The sequence below is a fragment of the Salmo salar genome, chromosome ssa17 (assembly GCF_905237065.1).
Source record: "Salmo salar chromosome ssa17, Ssal_v3.1, whole genome shotgun sequence".
Taxonomy (NCBI): domain Eukaryota; kingdom Metazoa; phylum Chordata; class Actinopteri; order Salmoniformes; family Salmonidae; genus Salmo; species Salmo salar.
In genome coordinates, this window is record NC_059458.1 from 14,698,672 (window position 1) to 14,720,316 (window position 21,645).

At 39.9% G+C, this 21,645-nt stretch overlaps 1 protein-coding gene and 1 long non-coding RNA gene across 3 annotated transcripts; both read left to right on the forward strand.

The window, feature by feature from the left end:
- Nucleotides 1-7,913: 7,913 nt before the first annotated feature.
- LOC123728155 (zinc finger protein 239) lies at nt 7,914-18,821 on the forward strand. 2 transcript variants are annotated; one of them, XM_045698873.1, is made up of 2 exons: nt 7,914-8,182; nt 16,756-18,821. In XM_045698873.1, exons 1-2 carry the CDS (start codon nt 7,990-7,992, stop codon nt 17,652-17,654), a joined length of 1,092 nt encoding a protein of 363 aa, XP_045554829.1. In that variant the 5' UTR covers nt 7,914-7,989; the 3' UTR covers nt 17,655-18,821. The 2 variants fall into 2 exon arrangements, with proteins under 2 accessions (XP_045554829.1, XP_045554830.1); XM_045698874.1 differs by lacking the exon at nt 7,914-8,182 and adding an exon at nt 15,535-15,639.
- Nucleotides 8,189-10,024, forward strand: LOC123728156 (uncharacterized). Its single transcript, XR_006759980.1, has 3 exons — nt 8,189-9,255; nt 9,512-9,650; nt 9,900-10,024. It is a non-coding gene; the product is annotated as an uncharacterized lncRNA (long non-coding RNA).
- Nucleotides 18,822-21,645: the final 2,824 nt, after the last annotated feature.

Genomic DNA, 21,645 nt, shown 5'->3' on the forward strand with positions numbered 1-21,645 from the left:
ATTCAAGGAAACGGACTCTGTAGTGGACTGACAATCTTTCAGACAATTGAGAAACAGATGTCCTATCTCGATTTAAGAAAGCGATTTTAAGAAAAGCTTAATCAAGCTATCTCTGACTGCTGGGGATCCTTCTAAGTTTTGGAAAACAGTCAATGCACTGAAGAGAATAAATTCCTCTTCCCTGCCAAAGCAAGTTCTGTCTGCCTCTGGCATCATAACTGAGAAGAATTGGATAAGTGATGCTTTTAATCATCTTTTTATCTCAGCAGGCTTTTTACTTGAGGTAAACTGGTTTAATTGACCCTGGTCATTCAATCGACTGCTCTTCCCTCTGCCAGCCTCCAGCAGACACAACGGTTAACCCGTCAACTTATAGTGAATCTTTGTTTATTTCAACAATTTACTATCTGTGATGTGCTAGATGCCTTGCTTAAGATTGATGTAAACATGATGATAACACCACCCCAACGGGTGTTGCCGGCAGCCTCAATATGGTGCTCCAATTCTTCTCACTTTGCTTGGTGAGGTAGATTGCTGCAATAACTTGATGACCCTAAACATACCTAACCATTTCCTTGGCTCTCTTGTTGAGTGTATCCATTGATTTCAGTGCCATGATGTCCTTGTGGAGCAGATTCAATGCATGAGCAGCACAGCCAATGGGCGTGATGTGAGGGTAGGACTCCTCCACTTTAAACCAAGCACCCTTCATGTTCACAGCATTGTCTGGCACCAGTGCAAATACCTTCTGTGGTCCAAGGTTATTGATGACTGCCTTCAGCTCATCTGCAATGTAGAGACTGGTGTGTCTGTTGTCCCTTGTGTCTGTGCTCTTGTAGAATACTGGTTGAGGGGTGGAGATGATGTAGTTAATTATTCCTTGCACACGAGCATGTGACCACCCATTAGAGACGATTGCAATACAGTCTGCTTTCTCTATGATGGGCTTGACCTTCACTTGAACTCTGCATCTAGCAAATGAGTAGATAAAGCATGTCTGGGTAGAGAGGTATATGCTGGGAGATTAACATTCAGAAATCTCTTCCAATACACATTGCTTATGAGCATCAGAGGTGAACCTGTTGCATACACCGCTCGAGCAAGACATTCATCAGCATTTCTGACTACGTTCCTCCATTGAGTAAAAAAACCGTCTGATTCTAGGAGGACCATGAGCTGTTGCTATCGATAAGGTATCTGATTCATCATTTTCACCTCGAATAGAAGTAAAGGGACTTTTGTCAGAGGTTGCTTGTTGGGAACGCTGAGGGAACTTTATGCACTTGGCCCTATGATTCTGCATCTTTGTTGTATTCTTCACATATGATTTGGCACAGTATTTGTAAATGTACACAGCTTTTCCTTCTACATTAGCTGCAGTGAAATGTCTCCACACATCAGATAGTGCCTGTGGCATTTTCCTGTAAAGATTAGAAAAAAATAAGTATAAAAATACAATTCCATGTACAGATAAATAGTTAAGCAGTTAGATTAAACAACTCCTTTGTAAGATAAATGTTTTAAAATGAAACATGTATGGAAACGGGTGAATTAACACTCCTCGGTTAGCAGTCTCAAGCAAGCTAAAAACCACATGGTAGCAAAAACTAACTAGCAGAAATTGTTAACAAGTCAGAAATGACTTAAACACACTTTGCTGTAGGCTACTATACCCCACTACTGTAGGCTACTATACCCCACCCAGTATTGTAATCAAAACTTACCAGAAAGCATGTAGTCCTTAGTTCAGACAGTGTAGTAGTGTGGGCTCAATAGCATCTCATTAGTGTGCAAGATCTTGAGAATCAGCTGCACATGTGATGGAAGAATGCACTGTGCATGCAGAGGGTTGCACTTCCATTGAATTGGGGGATAGTTTAACCAAAATATGCCACAAGACCTAGAATTGCCTTATGTGTATCCCACAAAAAAGGTTCACTGTAAAAAGCAAACTTTTTTTTAATGAATTTAAGCAAAATTCCCCAAATTCCAGGGCTTAACTTCCCATTCCGGAAATTTGCCGGAAAGTTTCCGACCCTTTGCAATCCTAAATAATTATTGGCCTATTTCTAAACTTTCTTGCCTAGCTAAAATATTAGAACCCTTGATTAATTCTCAGCTAAGAACTTTCTTATCTTTGAAGTGTATTCTAAATGTACATCAGTTGGGTTTTAGACCAGGTCGTAGCACTATCTCTGCTGCATCTCTAGTTATAAATTGTGGTTAGTTGTATAGATAAAAGGCAACATTGTGCTTCCCTCTTCATTGACCTGCCAAAGGCTTTCAATACTGTTAATCACTCACTGCTAATTCAGAGGCTTTCCTCAATTGGCCAAGACCAGGCTGCATGTAACTGGTTTAAAAATTACTTGACAGATTTAACTCGATGTATATCTACTGATGGTGTTAAATCAGGTTAAATAGGAAAGGTGTCCTTCTGGATCAATTCTGGGTCCTGTACTTTTTACTATTTGCATTAACAATATCAACTTGTCTGTAAAAAAATTGTAACCTGCACTTGTATGCCAATGATACTGTTGTGTATGCTATTGTCCCCACGGTTGACCAGGCTCTATCTGAACTACAGTCTGCCTTCATTGTATTACAGAAGAACTTTACTGACCTGAAATTAGTACTGAAAATTAAGTAATATGTTGTTCTCTAGAGCGCATAAAAATAAGTCTGATTCAAGCATATGTACTTCGGATGGTGTCCAGCTTGATCGTGTCCCTGCTTACAAATATCTGGGCATCTGGATGGATGAAAAGCTGTCTTTTTAAAAAGCATATTGATGAGCTAAGATGCTGAGAATAAAAATGTGCTTCTTCTATAGAAATAGGTCCTGCCTCTCGCTAAATAGTAGAAAGCAGATTATTCAGTCGACATTCCTATTGGTCCTAGACTTTAGTGACATCTATATGAACGCAGCTGCCACTTCATTAAAGCTGTTCGATGCAGTTTATCATAGCGCACTGCGCTTTTTTACAAGTGACAATTTTAGTGCTCATCACTGCATTCTCTACCAGGAAGTTGGTTGGCTTTCTGATGTCACGTAGGTTGACAATTTGCTATGTTTTCATTTCTAAAGCTCTTTTACAAAAAGTCCCACTGTACCTACCTAACATAATTACTAGAATTTAGACATACAAGTTACCACACCCGGTCTCATGACTGGCTAAATGCATATTCCTTTGGTCTCTCATAGTTTTCTTGCACCTTATTTGTGGAACGATCATGAAAATGTTTTAAATTTGATGTTCTGGTGCCTCTAGGGCAATTCAGAAGGCTGATTGAGGAACTTATTACTGATAAATGTTTTTCTTTCTGCATGCATTTATATATATTTTTTTTCATTTTCTATCATTTATGTAATTCAGGGCTCATCTGTAAAAGAGACCTTTGTCTCAGTATGACCCCCTGATCAAATAAAGGTTATTTAAAAACATATTTAATCTAGCCTAATAAACTGCATGGTTTCCTGAGTCGTAGTGGGAGGAGCACACACCATATCATCGCGTGACTCCCAAGTTTACTTCCATATGATGGTTATTATATCAATATTTGCACATAAAGCCGTATCCACTGCCATTTCTCACATAATTAATGTAGGCATTTATAAAATTGTCCAGAAACTTCCAGTTTCCATCACAGCTGTTGTGATTACATTTTTTTAATATATATGGTATGATCCAAAACACTGCCGGTGGAGAAGAGGTATTCGGAGTGGACTTCTAGTCTGACTCAGGAGGCGCTTCAGAGCAGATTGAATACGCTTCAGAGCAGATTGAATTACTCGCTAATGTTCAGTCTCTGGATAATAAAGTAGACAAGCTCAGGGCGAGAATCTCCTTCCAGAGAGACATCAGGGATTGTAACATACTCTGTTACACGGAAACATGGCTCTCTCGAGATATACTGTCTTTGTCCATACAGCCAGCTGGGTTCTCAGTATATCGCACAGACAAGAATAAAGAACTCTACGGGAAGAAGAAAGGCGGGGGGTGTATGTTTCATGATTAACCACTCATGGTGTGATTGTGATAACATACATAAACTCCAGACCTTTTGTTCACTCAACCTTGAATACCTCACAATCAAATGCCGACCGTATTACCTCCCAAGATAATTATCTTCGGTTATAGTCACAGCTGTGTATATTCCCCCTCCCCCCCTGTGCAGCCGTCTTCATCGACCTGGCCAAGGCTTTCGACTCTGTCATTCACCGTATTCTTATCGGCAGACTAAACAGCCTTGGTTTCTCAAATGACTGCCTCTCCTGGTTCTCCAACACCTTCTCAGACAGAGTTCAGTGTGTCAAATCGGAGGGCCTGTTGTCCGGACCCCTGGCAGTATCTATGGGGGTACCACAGGGTTCAATTCTCGAGCCGACTCCTCTTTTCTCTGTATATATCAATGATGTCGCTCTTTCTGCGGGCCCTTCTTTGGACACTGTGTTAACAAACCTCCAAACGAGCTTCAATGCCATACAACACTCCTTCCGTGGCCTCCAACTGCTCTTAAACGCTAGTAAAACTAAATGAATGCTTATCAAAAAAATCGCTGCCCGCCTGACTAGCATCACTACTCTGGACGGTTCTGACTTAGAATATGTGGACAACTACAAATATCTAGGTGTCTGGCTAGACTGTAAACTCTCCTTCCAGACTCATATTAAGCATCTCCAATCCAAAATTAAATCTAGAATCGGCTTCCTATTTCGCAACAAAGCCTCCTTCACTCACGCTGCCAAACATACCCTCGTAAAACTGACTATCCTATCGATCCTCGACTTCGGCAATGTCATTTACGAAATAGTCATCAACACTCTACTCAGCAAATTGGATGCAGTCTATCACAGTGCCATCCGTTTTGTCACCAAAGCCCCATATACCACCCACCGCTGCGACCTGTATGCTCTCGTCGGCTGGCCCTCGCTACATATTCATCGCCAGACCCACTGGCTCGAAGTCGTCTATAAGTCTTTGCTAGGTAAAGCTCCGCCTTATCTCAGCTCACTGGTCACCATAACAACACCCACCCGTAGCACGCGCTTCAGCAGGTAGATCTCACTGGTCATCCCCAAAGCCAACACCCACTTTGGCCGCCTTTCCTTTCAGTTCTCTGCTCAGTTCTCTACCAATGACTGTAACGAATTGCAAAAATCGCTGAAGTTGGAGACTTATATTGTTTTTATTAACTTTTTTGCTCTTTTGCACACCAGTATTTCTACTTGCACATCATCATCTGCACATCTATCACTTCAGGGTTAATTTGCGAAATTGTAATTACCTCGCTACTATGGCCTATTTATTGCCTTACCTCCTTACTCCATTTGCACACACTGTATATAGATGTTTATATTGTGTTATTGACTGTACTTTTTTTATCCTATGTGTAACTCTGTTGTTTTTGTCGCACTGCTTTGCTTTATCTTAGCCAGGTCGCAGTTGTAAATGAGAACTTGGTCTCAACTGGCCTACCTGGTTAAATAAAGGTGAGGAAAAAAAAAAAAAATAATAATAAATGTAAAACAATTGACTATAGCTCAGCATTCAACACCATAGTACCCTCCAAGCTCATCCTTAAGCTCGGGGCCCTGAGTCTGAACCCTGCCCTGTGCAACTGGGTCCTGGACTTCCTGACGGACCACCCCCAGCTAGGAAACAACACCTCCACTTCGCTGATCCTCAACACAGGGGCCCCACAAGGGTGCGTGCTCAGCCCCCTCATGTTCTCCCTGTTCACCCATGACTGCGTGGCCACACACACCTCCAAGTCGATCATCAAGCTTGCAGACGACACAACCGTAGTAGGCTTGATTACCATCAATGACGAGACAGCCTACAGAGAGGAGGTGATGGCCCTGGGAGAGTGGTGCCAGGAAAATAACCTCTCACTCAATGTTGACAAAACAAATGAGATGATCGTGGACTTCAGAAAACAGCAGAGGGAGCACGCCCCTATCCACAGCGATGGGACCACAGTGGAGGAGGTGGAAAGCTTCAAGTTCCTCAGCGTACACATCACTGACGATCTGAAATGGTCCACCCACACAGACAGTGTGGTGAAGAAGGCGCAACAGTGCCTCTTCTCAACCTCAGGAGGCTGAAGAAATTTGGCTTGGCATCTGAAACCCTCACAAACTTTTACAGATGCACAATTGAAAGCATCCTGTCGGGTTGTATCACCGCCTGTTACGGCAACTGCACCGCCCTCAACCGCAGGACTCTCCAGAGGGTAGTGCGATCTGCCCAACGCATTACTGGGAGCAAACTACCTGCCCTACAGCACCCAATGTCACAGGAAGGCCAAAAAGATCAAGGACGATAACCACCCGAGCCACTGCCTGTTCACCCCGCTATCATCTAAAAGGCATGGTCAGTACAGGTGCTTCAAAGCTGGGACCGAGAGGAGCTGTTTTTCAGTCTATCTCAAGGCCATTAAACTGTTAAATCACTATGCGGCTTCCACCCGGTTACAAATCACTATGCGGCTTCCATCACTATGCGACTTCCACCCGGTTACATAACCCTACTCCTTTAGAGGCTGCTTCCCCATATACATAGACTTGAAATGGCCACTTTAATAATAGAACACTAGTCACTTTACTCATGTTTAATGTTTACATACTGCTTTACTCATCTCATGTGTATATACTGTATTCTATTCTACTGTATTTTAGTCTATGCCACTCTGACATTGCACATCTTAATATTTATATATTCCTTAATTCCATTATTTTACTTTTAGGTTGTGTGTATTGTTGTGAATTGTTAGATGTTACTGCACGGTTGGAGCTAGAAACACATGCACCACAATAACATCTGCTAAACATGTGTATGTGACAAATAACATTAAAACTGTGGATGGAAATGTGGCTACTGTGTATGAGACATTCACACAGGAGGAATCTTACAAGTGTCTTTCAAATGCTTAAGTGCCAAAAGTGCATTGAATAGTCTTTAGAGAATACAAACTAAGAAGAAACGAAATAGGCTAAGTGATGATTGCTTCAAAGCAAAGGCTTAAGCAGACACATGGAGAGAATGTACGGGAACATGACTTTGCCCTGTGTAGGGAAGGGCATCAGACAGACAAGTTACTATTGTTCATAGATTTTAACTTGATTATATTAGTCTCCTTTTATAACTTTCCATGTGAACCCTGCCAGGCAATCACTGCACAATATCTGTCAAATAATTGGTCCAACTATAGTGATATAATTATATCTTGATCTGATGAAATCCACATTGATGCAAGCTGTAACCGAGTCTAGCTCAAACGGTCACTTAAACTGGTCCTATTGAATCCAGTAGAAACCATTAGATACCAGTTCAGCCCACTAGACACCAGTAGCCATTCTCTACCTGAACAAACTGGATTTTCACCTAGGGAATTGATACATTGTTTATCTACACATACATGTATGATACCTACTTCGGTGTGTAGTTATCGTGTGTTTTTCCCCCTATTTTTATTTTTTTTTTATATAAAAAAAAGTATTGATATTTTTTTTTAAGTGTAATATATATATATATATATCTTAAAAAATAACCCCAGCCCCCCATCTCCGCAGGAGGTCTTTTGCCTTTTGGTAGGCCATAGTTGTAAATAGGAATTTGTTCTTAACTTAACTGACTTGCCTAGTTAAATAAAGGTTAAATAAATAAAAAATGAGTATTTTCATCCTTGTAAGTCATAAAACATTTTATGGAAAAGTTATGGAATGATTTCTTGAAGAGTGGGCATCCTGTTTTAAAAAACTAAACAATAATCACATGACTTCAAGAGATCCGTGTGTTTTCTAACTAGTATAAAATGTTGATAATTCAATTTTTGCTTTTATTGTTAATTTTACAGTTTCACATAACATTACTCTTACTTTGAAGGATTAAAAAAACTTGCCCCGGAAGTTCTTCATTACTCTTGTAGGCTTCATGGGTGACAGAACGCAACACAAGCTAGCCATTGGCATTATCTGAAAAGAAAATGTCTAAATTGGAGTTGTTGAGAGTGATTTTTAACCAACGATGTACAGGCGCTGCGGAGGAGATATTCAGAGCCGTTGCAAAAACGATATCAGAGTACCAGGACAACGTTTATCTATCGAAAGAGGACAACCGACGTCTACAGGGGCTGCTTGACATCATCCTGAAACCTGAGATAAAGTTGTATAGAGCAGGTGTGTTACTTTCTCAGTATTCAACATAAATGTTATACACATTTGCATTGTTGAGGATTTAATTCAGTGGAGCAGGAAGCTAGCCTGACGTGGCTAGAAAACCTATGTGCCTACAGCTAGCAAACCCGGCAGCCATGTTGCAGTTGCACACGATCAGGGGTTGTCACTAGTTACCACAGCCACACAACCAATCGGCTCTATCGTAAACATTTATGGTATTAATTTAAGGTTAGGTATAAGGTTAGCATTGGGTTAGGGTTAAAAACCTATTTTAAGAAGATAAATTGTAGAATAGGCGGTGTTTCTGACTTTGAAACAGAGACTGTGGAGTATGTATTGCAACAGTGTGGGCAGTATCAGTGGGAGGGGTTGCGATCTAGAATGAGGGAGAAGGGGAAACAGGAAATGAGTTTAACCAGTATATTGAGTAGAACATCCTTAGATATAGTCTCAAATATTTTATATTTTTTTAAGAACAATGGAGCTGGCAGGTAGGTTTTAGTTTCACCCTGTCACTGGCCCACACTCCAGGACAGTAGGTGGCGGTAATGCACCACAACGTTAGATGCCAAGATAAACCACACCAAATAAGACGTTTATGACTGGCTGTGGTAACTAGTGACGCAACTATGGCTGGGGACATCTTCATTACGCCAATTCTGTTGCAAAACAGTTATTAAACAGAAGCGAATGTAACGGGAAGAACCTACAGACGAAGAACCATATATGTGACATTTTTCAACCAAAAAAAAGAGATATACATGAAAAATCATTATTGGACCCCCTTTTTCTATAGTGAACCGGTTTCACAAGCTTTCCACGCGCTAATTAACAATATTTTTACATTTAAAGATAGGCTCTCGTGGAATAACCGTTTATGTGCACCACTCAGAATGGACGGACAAGCGCACAACTTTTCTGTTGCTGATGAAAATCGCCGAAATGTGGGAAAGAAACGTAAAACAAAACTAAAAGAATGGAAAGACAGGCAAAGGAAGATCTTACGGGATGTGGGAAAACCCTATACAAATCGTAAGGGTCAAGAAAAAAATGGGAAAAGCTGTCCAAAAGAGGTATGTGGAAGAACCGTATATCAAACAATCAAGCTAGCTAGCTATAGAGTACAGTAACTAACATTAATGTTCTGTAACTATAGAGAAAACATATTAGCTAAAGTTCGTTGGCTACTAACTTATACACTATCGTTACAAATGTTATTGCTAGATTATAGAAGAAACATAGCTAGCTACTTTTTCTCCATCCACCGGATGATTCGACATGGCTACAGTAGCTAGCTAGTTATATGTAACGTTACACTGTATCCTGCAGGGAAGAGCGTGTTTGTTCCACGACGTGCAGAAAGGATTGTGGAAAGTTGACTGATGAGCGCAAGCTGCATCTGTTCAACACTTTCTACACTGTCCCATACGAGAAACAACAAGCGTTGATTCTCTCCGGCTTAGAACAGGTTAGAAATAGGACAAAACTCCTATTATTATAATAGCTATATTGAACACTTGCATAGTTTAACTTTGACAGTAATGATACGTACATTAACGTTAACTCTAAAAGTGCAGTGTTACACAATGGTGCAATACAAACTCATTCTGTGTATAGGTTGGGAGTGTGTGAAAGATGGACGTCCTGATCAAGCAATACCCCGAATGTGCTACGGTATATTAAATTCTGAATTTATCATTGTCAATTTTTATTGCAGCATGAGGATACAAAGGAGAACAAACGACGGAAACAAACCTTCAAATACCATGTACAGCAAGCAGCCAGAGATTTAATGTGTGCAAGGTCACTTTCATGTCTGTGTTCCAGCTAACCAACAGCCGTCTTCAGGCAAGTGAAAATATGAATTAATGTCTATATGAATATCAATTACAAACATATTGTATTCTAACATCCCATCAACATGCAACATGTTGTTCTAACAATAAAATATCCTAATGCTTGACTGTGAAAGTTGTTTATTGATGTCAGGAACTTAAAATGTTTCTGTTGTAATTTCAGTTGAGGATCCTTGGAATCTGTACGCCAGACAGAGCCACAGTCTATTTGAGGGATGGAAATCGTGGCTCATCTCCAAACCAAAACAAGGAGCTACACCTCAACCTCCCTATTTTGCAAGCCACTACCCTAGAGCATATGAGAGTCCTCTGCCCATCAAAAAAAAAACAAGTACCAAAATCTGATGACCATGCTCAACTACTTGCCAGCTGCTGCACGCTCTTTTTATAAATCACTGCAGAGTGAATCATTTGTTGTTAAACCAAGCTACATAATGAACCGTTTTTTCAGTGAGTTTATGATCCCCCGAACCTGTATAGTATGATGAATCTGAATACATTTCAGAAGACATGTCACCCCTACTGTAGGAAATTAAATGTATAGTAGGTGTTTTCTATGTGAATCAATTTGTGTATGATTTCAACCAGCACAATATAGTGAATTAATTTAATTTTAAGATGTTGTTCCTAGTGTAGAAAATGTTATGTACAATGTGTTCTGTTGAGAATGATTTTGTGTGTGATCATTTGAACCTTTTTTGAATCTGAATGAATTAAAAACAAACAAGTCATCACATACAGTATGTGAGTATTCATTTGATCTTGATTCCCTTGTTTTATTCATTACAATATACAGTACATCTCTCTGTCACCACATTTAGCATCAACTCTAAGCAGTTAATACTTATTTACTGCTGTCACCTCAGTACAGAAGGACATTTCTTGCCTTTAGCATGGGTTTAGCGCAATTCAAAACTTAATTGCTGATCATAGTGTTATACGCAAAGAGAATGGTTTTCTGAACGTTTTGTAATATTGACCTTAGGGACCTGCATAATGGATATGCATATTGGCACATCACATTGATCCATATTTGATATGTACAAGTTGGGCTTCTTTTGATTGAATTAATTTAATTGTATTCTATTTTTGTAGTTATTCTATGGTATGTTCACATTGAGGGCTTCATTTTAAATGAGACTAAGATTTCATGACTCAACTTTTAAGAGAAGTCATCAGTGCTAAAGTTGATAGACCACCTTTAAATGAACCTCCATACAAATGAATTAACTACATATTGCATTTAAGTTATTTACATGAAGGGCATCTGTACTTAAAACATATCAGGTGTTAAAAAAGGACATCTTACAAGTGTCATGCAACATGTCACATATACTGTTCTTCCACAAACTGAAATCATCACTGGAGATATACTGTTCTTCCACAAACTGAAATCATCACTGGAGATATACTGTTCTTCCACAAACTGAAATCATCACTGGAGATATACTGTTCTTCCACAAACTGAAATCATCACTGGAGATATACTGTTCTTCCACATTCTAAAAATTAAAACGGCAATAAAAAAAGTATTTTTTGAAATAACAAAAAAATATCAATTGTTGGAAGATATGAGTATGGTGAATTATTTGTCAACCATAAAACACCTAATGTGGTACACACAATTGATAATATAAAAATAACTGAATAATATCTTAAAATGGAAAAAATGTCACATATATGGTTCTTCGTTTGGTTCTTAAAAACGGTGAACGGTTTCCATAATGAAAACGCCGCAGATATACTGTATGAGGAGATGCTTGTCTTCTCCCTAACAATTGGATTTGATGTCCACAGAGCAGAACGGCGGGCTGTCAAGCTCATGCCTGTTCCTCTCTTTGGATTGGTGGATATATCTCGTTATTTGAATACTTTTTTGAATATTTGACGAAGGGTGTTGAAGTCAATGGACTGTATTCAATGCAGAATGAGATGCTATGCTATCCTCATGAATATGCATTGAAGTCTTGAATTTCAACAGGGACAACTCTGATATAAAGTGTTTTTTCTCAAAGTTACCAGGATGTCAGTGCATCATATTTATATCAGTGGCACCACATGTATTAAGGTATGTGTTTCTTATCATTCCATTTACTCCATTCCAGCCAATATTATTAGCGGTCCTCCACCCACCAGCCTCCTGTGGTACACCTGTAATAACCTAAGTGTTACAAAACTTTTATATTACATTTGACATTTTAGTAATTTAGCAGACGCTCTTATCCAGAGCGACTTACAGTAGTGAAAACATACATTTCATTTTCATTTCATGCATTTTTTGTGGGAATCGAACCCACAACCCTGGTGTTGCACACACCATGCTCTACCAACTGAGCCACAGGGAAGGCGATAATATATATTTTTTTAAAAGCCTAATTTATCAAAATGGCAATACATTTTTATCTTGACAAAATTCCACACTCATTGCCCCCCATGCAAAAACTGCTCACTTGCGTAATAATTAATGACCTGCTTAATGTGGACAGATTTGGGGTGGAGTAAACCCTCTCGCTTCACCTCTTCCCCTCTGCCATGACTCCACTAGCAGCCTGCCTCTGCATCATTTCTAGCCTGAACAGCTGCTAGTAGTCGCTGTTTCTGTCTTTTGACGTTCCAGCTATCGTTTCAACAGACATTGTGCATTGGCTAGCACACTGATTTCCCTGCTACCAGTGAATACATTAAACATCCTCCATTCAGGTTGCAAAATATGCGGGTGTCCTCCTTACTAACTTAAAATGGATAGAGGCAAAAAAACAAAAACGGACAGAACATGCCTCCTGTCTTAATGAAACACTTTTCCAGTTAATAGCCAAATCAACTGAAATCAACACAATTATTGGATTTAGGGCTGTCCCTGACAACAACAAAAAATATTGGTTGACCGAGTGTATCTTTTTTTATATATAGACACCCCATGTGTTTTAATAAAATCAACTATATGCATTGAGCTTGTCTGATGCTTTAAGCTTACGATTTCATGCCTCGAGGGCGACATAGATCGAGATAACCAGAAGAACTTAACCTGACCCAACTATTCTCCTCCAGCTCCTGCCATTACTCTCCTGAAGTTGCCGGTAATAGGCTACACGAGGAGTAGGCAACCTTTCTCATGTGGAATGACCATTTATCTTACCATTTCAGCAGATCTGTGTGCCAGTTATGGTTTTCATATGCACATTTTCATGAAACAGTTGAATTTGAATTTATAATAACGTCTTCATATCTTAATCATTGTCATGTAGTTAATCAAAATTCTATCCAAATGAAAATGATACTTTTTAGGTTTGTAACGTCTATTGCCATTGCCAACTATGTAAAAATTGCCTACATAAAGCCATCAAATAAAAATATTGCAGCCTGCAGGTAAAAAATATCCTGATAAAAATAAATATCCTATAAATCACATTGGCTACATTTGGCCTGTTTGCAACAAACTTGAAACATTGTATTAATTGGGTCCAGCTGGAAGCTTGCTACTTGCAACATTGTATAAAATATAGTGAGCTCGGGACAGACACAGCTGTAGGCTATTTGCGCAAGTGATAAGAAGCAGTGGTTGACTTGGACAGAAGCTCATCAGAGCTGAGTACGACACCCTCAAATTTTCAACCGCTTGAGCTACTGTTCCTCTTATAGAATATTAGCTCAAAGGTATTGTGGAGCTCCTGCACCTAAATATAAACAGTACCATGACCCAAAATGAGTAGCGGAACCTATTTCAGTCCAAGTCAAGCACTAATAAGAAGCCTATTTGTATGACGTTTCCACTGGATCAGAGCATGACATTTTCCCCTTTCACGCCGAGTGGTTATCGAAAGAGAGAGAGCTGGAAAGATTTTATTGTAAAAGACTTTTAGTTTGCTTGCTGTTTGAGGTGAAGAAAACATTACTTTGAGAAGCTCCACAGGTCATTCGTGGTGGTGCATTAAGCCAGTCAGAAATACTTTCAGATCCCCAACTGGGCACCTTTCTATGCCTACATTTGCACGCAGGCCAGGTAGCCTATAGGGCGACTTCCATGCGTGCACATCCTTACTCAACATTGACAGCAGCACTTCAAACAAAACACAGTGACTAAATTGACAGAACTCAAATGGAATTCAATTAACCAAAACTTGTTTCTCACAAGTGTAGTATAGGTTGTGCACTGTGCAAACAATGTGTCCACTCTGACAATGAGAACAGGAAGACTGGAATAATAATATTGAATGCATTAAAATAAATGACCGTAAACCAAAGTAAAACATTGAAGATTAGTAATTATAAGAATGAATGGTAAATGTACTACTGGTGATATACACTACCGGTCAAAAGTTTTAGAACACCTACTCATTCAAGACTTTTTTTTCTTTATTTGTACTATTTTCTACATTGTAGAATAATAGTGACAACATCAAACCTATGAAATAACACATGGAATAGTAACCAAAAAAGTGTTAAACAAATCAAAATAAATGTTGATTCTTCAAAGTAGCCACCTTTTGCCTTGATGACAGCTTTGCACACTCTTGGCATTCTTTCAACCAGCTTCATGAGGTAGTCACCTGGAATGCATTTCAATTAACAGGTGTGCCTTGTTAATTTGTGGAATGTCTTTCCTTAATGTGTTTGAGCCAATCAGTTGTGTTGTGACAAGGTAGGGGTGGTATACAGAAGATAGCCCTATTTGGTAAAAGACCAAGTCCATATTATGGCAAGAACAGCTCAAATAAGCAAAGAGAAACGACAGTCCATCATTACTTTAAGACATGAAGGTCAGTCAATACGGAAAATTAAAAGTTTCATCAAGTGCAGTCGCAAAACCATCAAGCGGTATGATGAAACTGGCTCTTATGAGGACAGTCACTTAAGGAAGACCCAGAGTTACACCTGCTGCAGAGGATAAGTTCATTAGAGTTAGTGGCCTCAGAAATTGCAGCCCAAATAAATGCTTCAAAGTTCAAGTAACAGACACATCTCAGCATCAACTGTTCAGAGGAGACTGTGTGAATCAGGCCTTCAGGGTTGAATTGCTGCAAAGAAACCACTACTAAAGGACACCAATAAGAAGAAGAGACTTGCTTGGGCCAAGATACATGAGCAATGGACATTCGACCGGTGGAAATCTGTCCTTTGGTCTGGAGTCCAAATTGGAGATTTTGGGTTTCAACCGCCGTGTCTTTGTGAGACGGGGTGTGGGTGAAGGGGATTATCTCTGCATGTGTATTTCCCACCATAAAGCATGGAAGACGAGGTGTTATGGTGTGGGGGTGCTTTGCTGTTGACACTGACTGTGATTTATTTACAATTCAAGACACACTTAACCAGCATGGTAACCACAGCATTATGCAGCAATATGCCATCTGGTTTGCACTTAGTCCCACTATCATTTGTTTTTCAACAGGACAATGACCCAACACACCTCCAGGCTGTGTAAGGTCTATTTGACCAAGAAGGAGAGTGGTGGAGTGCTGCATCAGATGACCTGGCCTCCACAATCACCCAACCTCAATCCAATTGAGATGGTTTGAGATGAGTCAGACCACAGAGTGAAGGAAAAGCAGCCAACAAGTGCTCAGCATATGTGGGAACTCCTAGACTGTTGGAAAAGTATTCCAGGTGAAGCTGGTTGAGAGAATACCAAGAGTGTGCAAAGCTGTCATCAAGGCAAAGGGTGGCTACTTTGAAGAGTCTAAAATATATTTTGATTGAACAGTTTTGGTTACTACATGATTCCATATGTGTTATTTCATAGTTTTGATGTCTTCACTATTATTCTACAATGTAGAAAATAGTACAAATAAAGAAAAACCCTTGAACGTGTAGGTGTTCTAAAACTTTTGACCGGTAGTGTATGTAATGGGGAATTGATATACACTAACAATCAAAAGCAAACAATTCACACAATGAAGTTATGAAACAATGAATGTGCACAAATTGCCGGGAGAGAGCGCATTCTGGAGAGCGAAGTGCATTGTGCATCTGGGCGCATGTTCAATCTGACGTTTGCATTGGCCATGCAGCATTTACGGGGATATGACCTCAGCAGAAGTCAGGGCATTCATACTTCTTGCGCTTCACAGAGCAGTGCGGAGATGTTGTCAAGGAAGTGAGTTTGTGTTTATACAGGATGTACCACCCCCACCAACTGTCAACCAATCATGTCAATGCGGAGCTATACAGAGCCCTCCGCATTGTTACAAAATTTGGGAGGCGCATGGCGATGCGGTACAGAGCTCGATTTGGCCTCTGCATGACCTCTGCGTCCACACCCTCCATATGGAGTCTCCGACCACATTTTCAAATCAAGCATAGATTGGCTTTAGTCTAGGCCTCCGCAATGGATTAGTTCACAGAGATGGGCGCAGATATATATTTGTTACTGCTCGACTAAAACAATCTCGGTCGACCAACAGCCTAACGACCAAACAATCGACCAGTCGATTAATTGGGGTCAGCCCTAATTTGATTTGACATTGCACAGTTGCCTATCACTTCCATAGATGTTTTGCTAGTTGTGGCTTAAGTTAGCCAATGTTTGTAGTGGCTGTTTAAAGATTTATAGACTACTTTCAAGGTGAAGAACCAACTAGTATTACATCGTAAAAGGTTGAACTTATCCTTAAACAGGGACCCCAGAATTTGTCTACACTGTCAGTTGAGGATGAAACACTGCCTGACATAAGACAATGCATCAGCTTATAAATCTAACTCATCTTTTCTCCTTCCCTTCAGATTTTGAGCAGTTCATTGTCTCTGAAGTGGAGTTTCCCCCTGAGCAGCAGCACTTTGAACAAGAGTGGAGCCCCGATCTGGGGCAAGATGACTGGAACCCCATACAGATTAAAGAGGAACAGGAGGAATTCAGGATCATCCAGGAGGAGGAAGACTCTGTATTCACTCCTGCCTGGGTGAAAAGTGACTATGATCAGTACCCAACTCAGTCCTCACAAACCCAAAGTGAAGAATACAAAGACAGAACAAAACCTAAACCAACCAGTGGCTCTCGGCCCCAGGCCAAGTCGAGGAGGACACAGGCAGAAAAGGGAAAAAGCTTTATCAGCTCCAAGGGTAGAAAATCAATGGATCTGAAATCACCAGTGCAAAGGAAGTGTCAGACAGAAAATAAATCATTTTGCTGTAGTGATTGTGGTGAACGTTTCACTCAGATGGGAAAACTGAATTCTCATAGGATCATGATACACTCCGGAGGTAATCAGTTTCGCTGTGATGAATGTGGCAAATGTTTTGCTCAGTGGGGATATCTGGATTCTCATATGAGGATTCACACAAGGGTGAATTGTGGCAAAGTATTCACTCAGTCTGACCGCTTCAAACCCTCCTTGACCACTTTGAAGGATCACACAGGAGAGAAGTGTTATTGCTGTGGTGAATGTGGCAAATATTTTTCTAATGCTGGGTCCCTGAATTATCATAGGAGGTCGCACACAGAGGAGAAATCGCATCGCTGCCATGATTGTGGCAAATGTTTTTTTAAATTTAGGGATCTGAATATTCACAGGAGGATTCACACAGGGGAGAAACGTTTTCGCTGCCAGTTCTGTGGAAAATGTTATAATCAGCACACTTCTCTAAGTTATCACATGAAGAATCACACAGGAGACATCTTATAACTGTCATTGTGGCAAATATTTTTGTCATAAAGGTAATCTGACAGTGCATATGAGGATTCACACGAGGGAAATCAGATAATTGTTGCTATAGTAGCAGATCTTTAAGCACTGGCAGTCACAAGTGCATATGAGGATAATCAGATGAGCAATAAACTATTTTGCTGTCAGGATTGTTGTAAATGGTTCACTCCTTCCAATCTAAATCGTCTTGGGAGACGGAGGGGAGGAACCACAATACCATGACTGGCAAATCTTACACAACTGCCTTTCATTTGACACTGCGTATGAGACATTCACACATGCGAGGAATCTTCCACGTTTTCTGTAGAAAATGCTTTAGTGCCAGAAGTGCGTTGAATTGTCATCGGAGAACACACAGCGAAGAACAACCTTCAAAGCCTGAAAGGGTCACCTGAGGACATGATTGAATAACCTTTACTCTGGTAGTCCTGAAGCCTGATTCTCTATTCAAATCACATTTTATTGGTCACATACACATATTTAGCAGATGTTATTGCGGGTGTAGCGAAATGCTTGTGTTCCTAGCTCCAACAGTGCAGTAGTATCTAACAGTTAAAAAAAATGCCCTGGGGGGTAAGAAACAGGATCCAATTCGGGAAAGTTGTGATGCTGGGGCTTTACCGCCGCTCTGATATCCAAAAGTACTTTCCGGCTGTATGTAATAACACAAAACGTTCTGGGCCAGTAATTTAAGAAATAACACACAAAAAAACAAAATACTGCAAAGTTACTTAGCTAGAAGCAAAGCTGCCATGTCTGTCGGCACCATCTACGCATAACTATTAAAGGCCATAATCAGGACATATTCTGCTTAACTTGTCATTTTCCATTCTGTATTGGCTGTAATTTTCATTAAGTGTGAAGCTGTATTTTCCCACTGAGAACAGCACTTGTATGGTTAATTGTGTAGCCTGTCTCTTCCAGAAACCATTTAGTGCGTTTCATTGTTCAGTATCACACATCGTCTATAATGATGCACGTATGTCTCATTCAGAATTAATATTCTTGTCACTCCGAATAATAATTTGCCTTTGAGCCATTTTCCATTTTAGCAGTTGTATCTTGAAGAGGTTGCTGACTTTGTGCAGAGTGATCTCCCAGTAGGCCTCTACTGTTTGCAACATTAAATACTTTTTCTGAACTTGATGACCACCTGATTTGTCTCTTTTCACACTGAAAATCTTCATTGGAGCCTTTAAGGTCATGATACACGTGGAATTTGTGGACGTAATGTTGCTACTGTATCATGGGCTTAAGAGTGCACATGGAGAGAAACATTACTGTGTCCTGTGTGGGGGAAGGCCATCACAGAAGATGTTTAGTGGAGACATGCCACAGTTCTTAATTTAAAAGTCATCCAGTTTTTCAGAAGTATCTAATCGGATTACAATATTTTTGTAATCAGATTAGTTTTCAATGTGTTGAAGTCTGTCCAGTGTTTTGGCGGGGAGTCGGTAGAGAATGGCGAGGCCAGATAAAACAAAGGCGTGAATGAGGGTTTCAGCAGTGGGGTCAGTAAGAGAGGGTCTCAGTCGTGAACTTTTTTGGAGTGGAAGAAGGCTGACTTGGTGATTTACTTCCCAAAAGATTCAATCAATATCATGAATGAACAGCATTAGGTCAAAATGAATGAGAAATACTCTTGGACATAAAGAAGGCAATATTATCTGGAAAGTATGCATTTTGAACGTACAAACCGGAATCCCTGTTTTTGATAACGTGAAAACAGAATTTGAACCAGAGCTGTGAGTTTCCTACAATACTCTGTACTGTTTAATAATTACATAATTCAAATCAAAGATTTGTGGCTCCCTTGCGCGCACTGAATACATTTTGTTCAACCCCAGAAAACACACCCACTTGAGCGGCAGGCTGAATCGATCAGGTAATTTGTTCAATAATTTTTTTCTGTTCATGTATCTAAAGCAAACCCTTTAAATACTGTGTACCTTTAATTTAAATTTGATCGGCACAACTAATCTAGCCTACGGAGAATGCGTTCAGAATATGGAGATCAATGAAAGATAGCCATCAAAACATGAATATTTGTCTCTGTTTCAGAACCCACGGGTACATTTTTTTTTTTTTAACTGATATTACACATTTATCGTAAGGTAAGTATTCATGAATCCTAGGTTACTTCCAGGAAAAATAGGGTTGGAGAGCTTTTATGCGTAAAAGAAAACTAATGAGTGTACATTATTAGAGCACTGATCATGGAACTATGTGACAATAAGGTCCAAGTCTCGCGCTGCATGTCAAGTTCAAACTATAATGATTTGGTCTGCGCTCTATTATTGTTTTATAAGCTTAGATGTCCCGATTTACACTACAATTTGTATGAGGCCTTCATGAAATAATATCCACTTTTACTAGCGACCCTCCGTAACAACCACAAGCACGTGACAGCGTTTACAGAGGAAACAAATTAAGGTAGTCTACTAAACCAAACAATGTTATGGAATTATACGAAATGTATGGTACCAACTAAAGGGAACTAACACTAAAAGTGTTAAATAAGAGTGGTTAATACTGACGGTCACTACCTATATAGCGGCGAATAACATTTGACATAAAACAAATGTAGGAAACAGGAAATGTCGTAGCATATAATAATTAAAGCATTCTAGAGAGCACATTTGGCACGACTGTCAACTGTGCTCGGCTTTTCCTTGTCATCCCATTTGGCTTGCGTCTCCAAGTTTAGTCCTGAAAGTTATAGGAGCATCCAATTACAATTCTTTATAAAGGCACAGCATTCCATACTTCACAGTAGGAAGGGGGCAGAAATACCATTCATGTTGATTTGCTTCTGAGTTTGCTTCACATTTGTCTTCAGAAATCATAAAGGTAAATGCTCTTATCAGTTTATAAATTACAGTGCATGGAGAACGGTGTCATACATATGGGGGAAAATTAAGTATATGTTTTTCCACTTGAAACTGACAGACAGAAAGGTACAACCTTATTCTTGGGATTCTCAAGGTAAAGTGGTGACATTATGAGGGAATGAAGTCAAGGACAGAATATGGGTTATCTTTAAACACACCTCCATTTCTTTGATCTCCACCCCAAACACGTGCCTGGATGGCACTGGCGTTTACCCATGCTTCAGTTCAAGGTCAGACTTCCACTGGCGTTGCCCCATGCTTCAGTTCAAGGTCAGACTTCCACTGACATTTCCCCATGCTTCAGTTCAAGGTCAGACTTCCACTGGTGTTTTCCATGCTTCAGTTCAAGGTCAGGCTGGCACTGGCGTTTCACCATGCTTCAGTTCAAGGTCAGACTTCCACTGACATTTCCCCATGCTTCAGTTCAAGGTCACAATACGCATAAAGAGAGCAGTGCAAAAAAAAGGGAATTAAGTTCCATTTACATGTGCAACTCGGTCTGAATTACCCCAATAGAACGTTTTACAAAACTAAATCTATCACATCTAGAACATGTATTATCCAGAGTTTACATGACTTTTTTTTTCAGTTGTCCAAACCCTGCCTTTTAATTTCCATCTTCTGATGCAGGTCAGTGTTTTTCTTCATAAATCTTGTTCTGGAGGCAGCTCTGCAGAGTGGTCACTAGCTCGCACAGCCACAAAGTCATAAAATCTGATTTGACCTCAACCTTAATTTGCAATAAAATGCAAATTAATTACTTAAAAATCATACAATGTGATTTTCTGGATTTTTGTTTTAGATTCCGTCTCTCACAGTTGAAGTGTAACTATGCTAAAAATTACAGACCTCTACATGCTTTGTAAGTAGGAAAACCTGCAAAATCTGCAGTGTATCAAATACTTGTTCTCCCCACTGTAGGCCTTCAGTTTACAGGTAGAGTTGTAGCATTCACTGGGTCTCTTCTTGGCGAGAGTCACATGCATCTGCAGGTCAGATTTTAGAGCAAACGTTTCACCACAGTCACGGCAGCGGAGAGTTTTTCTAGCTGTGGTGCTGGGTTTGGAACAGTGTTTCTC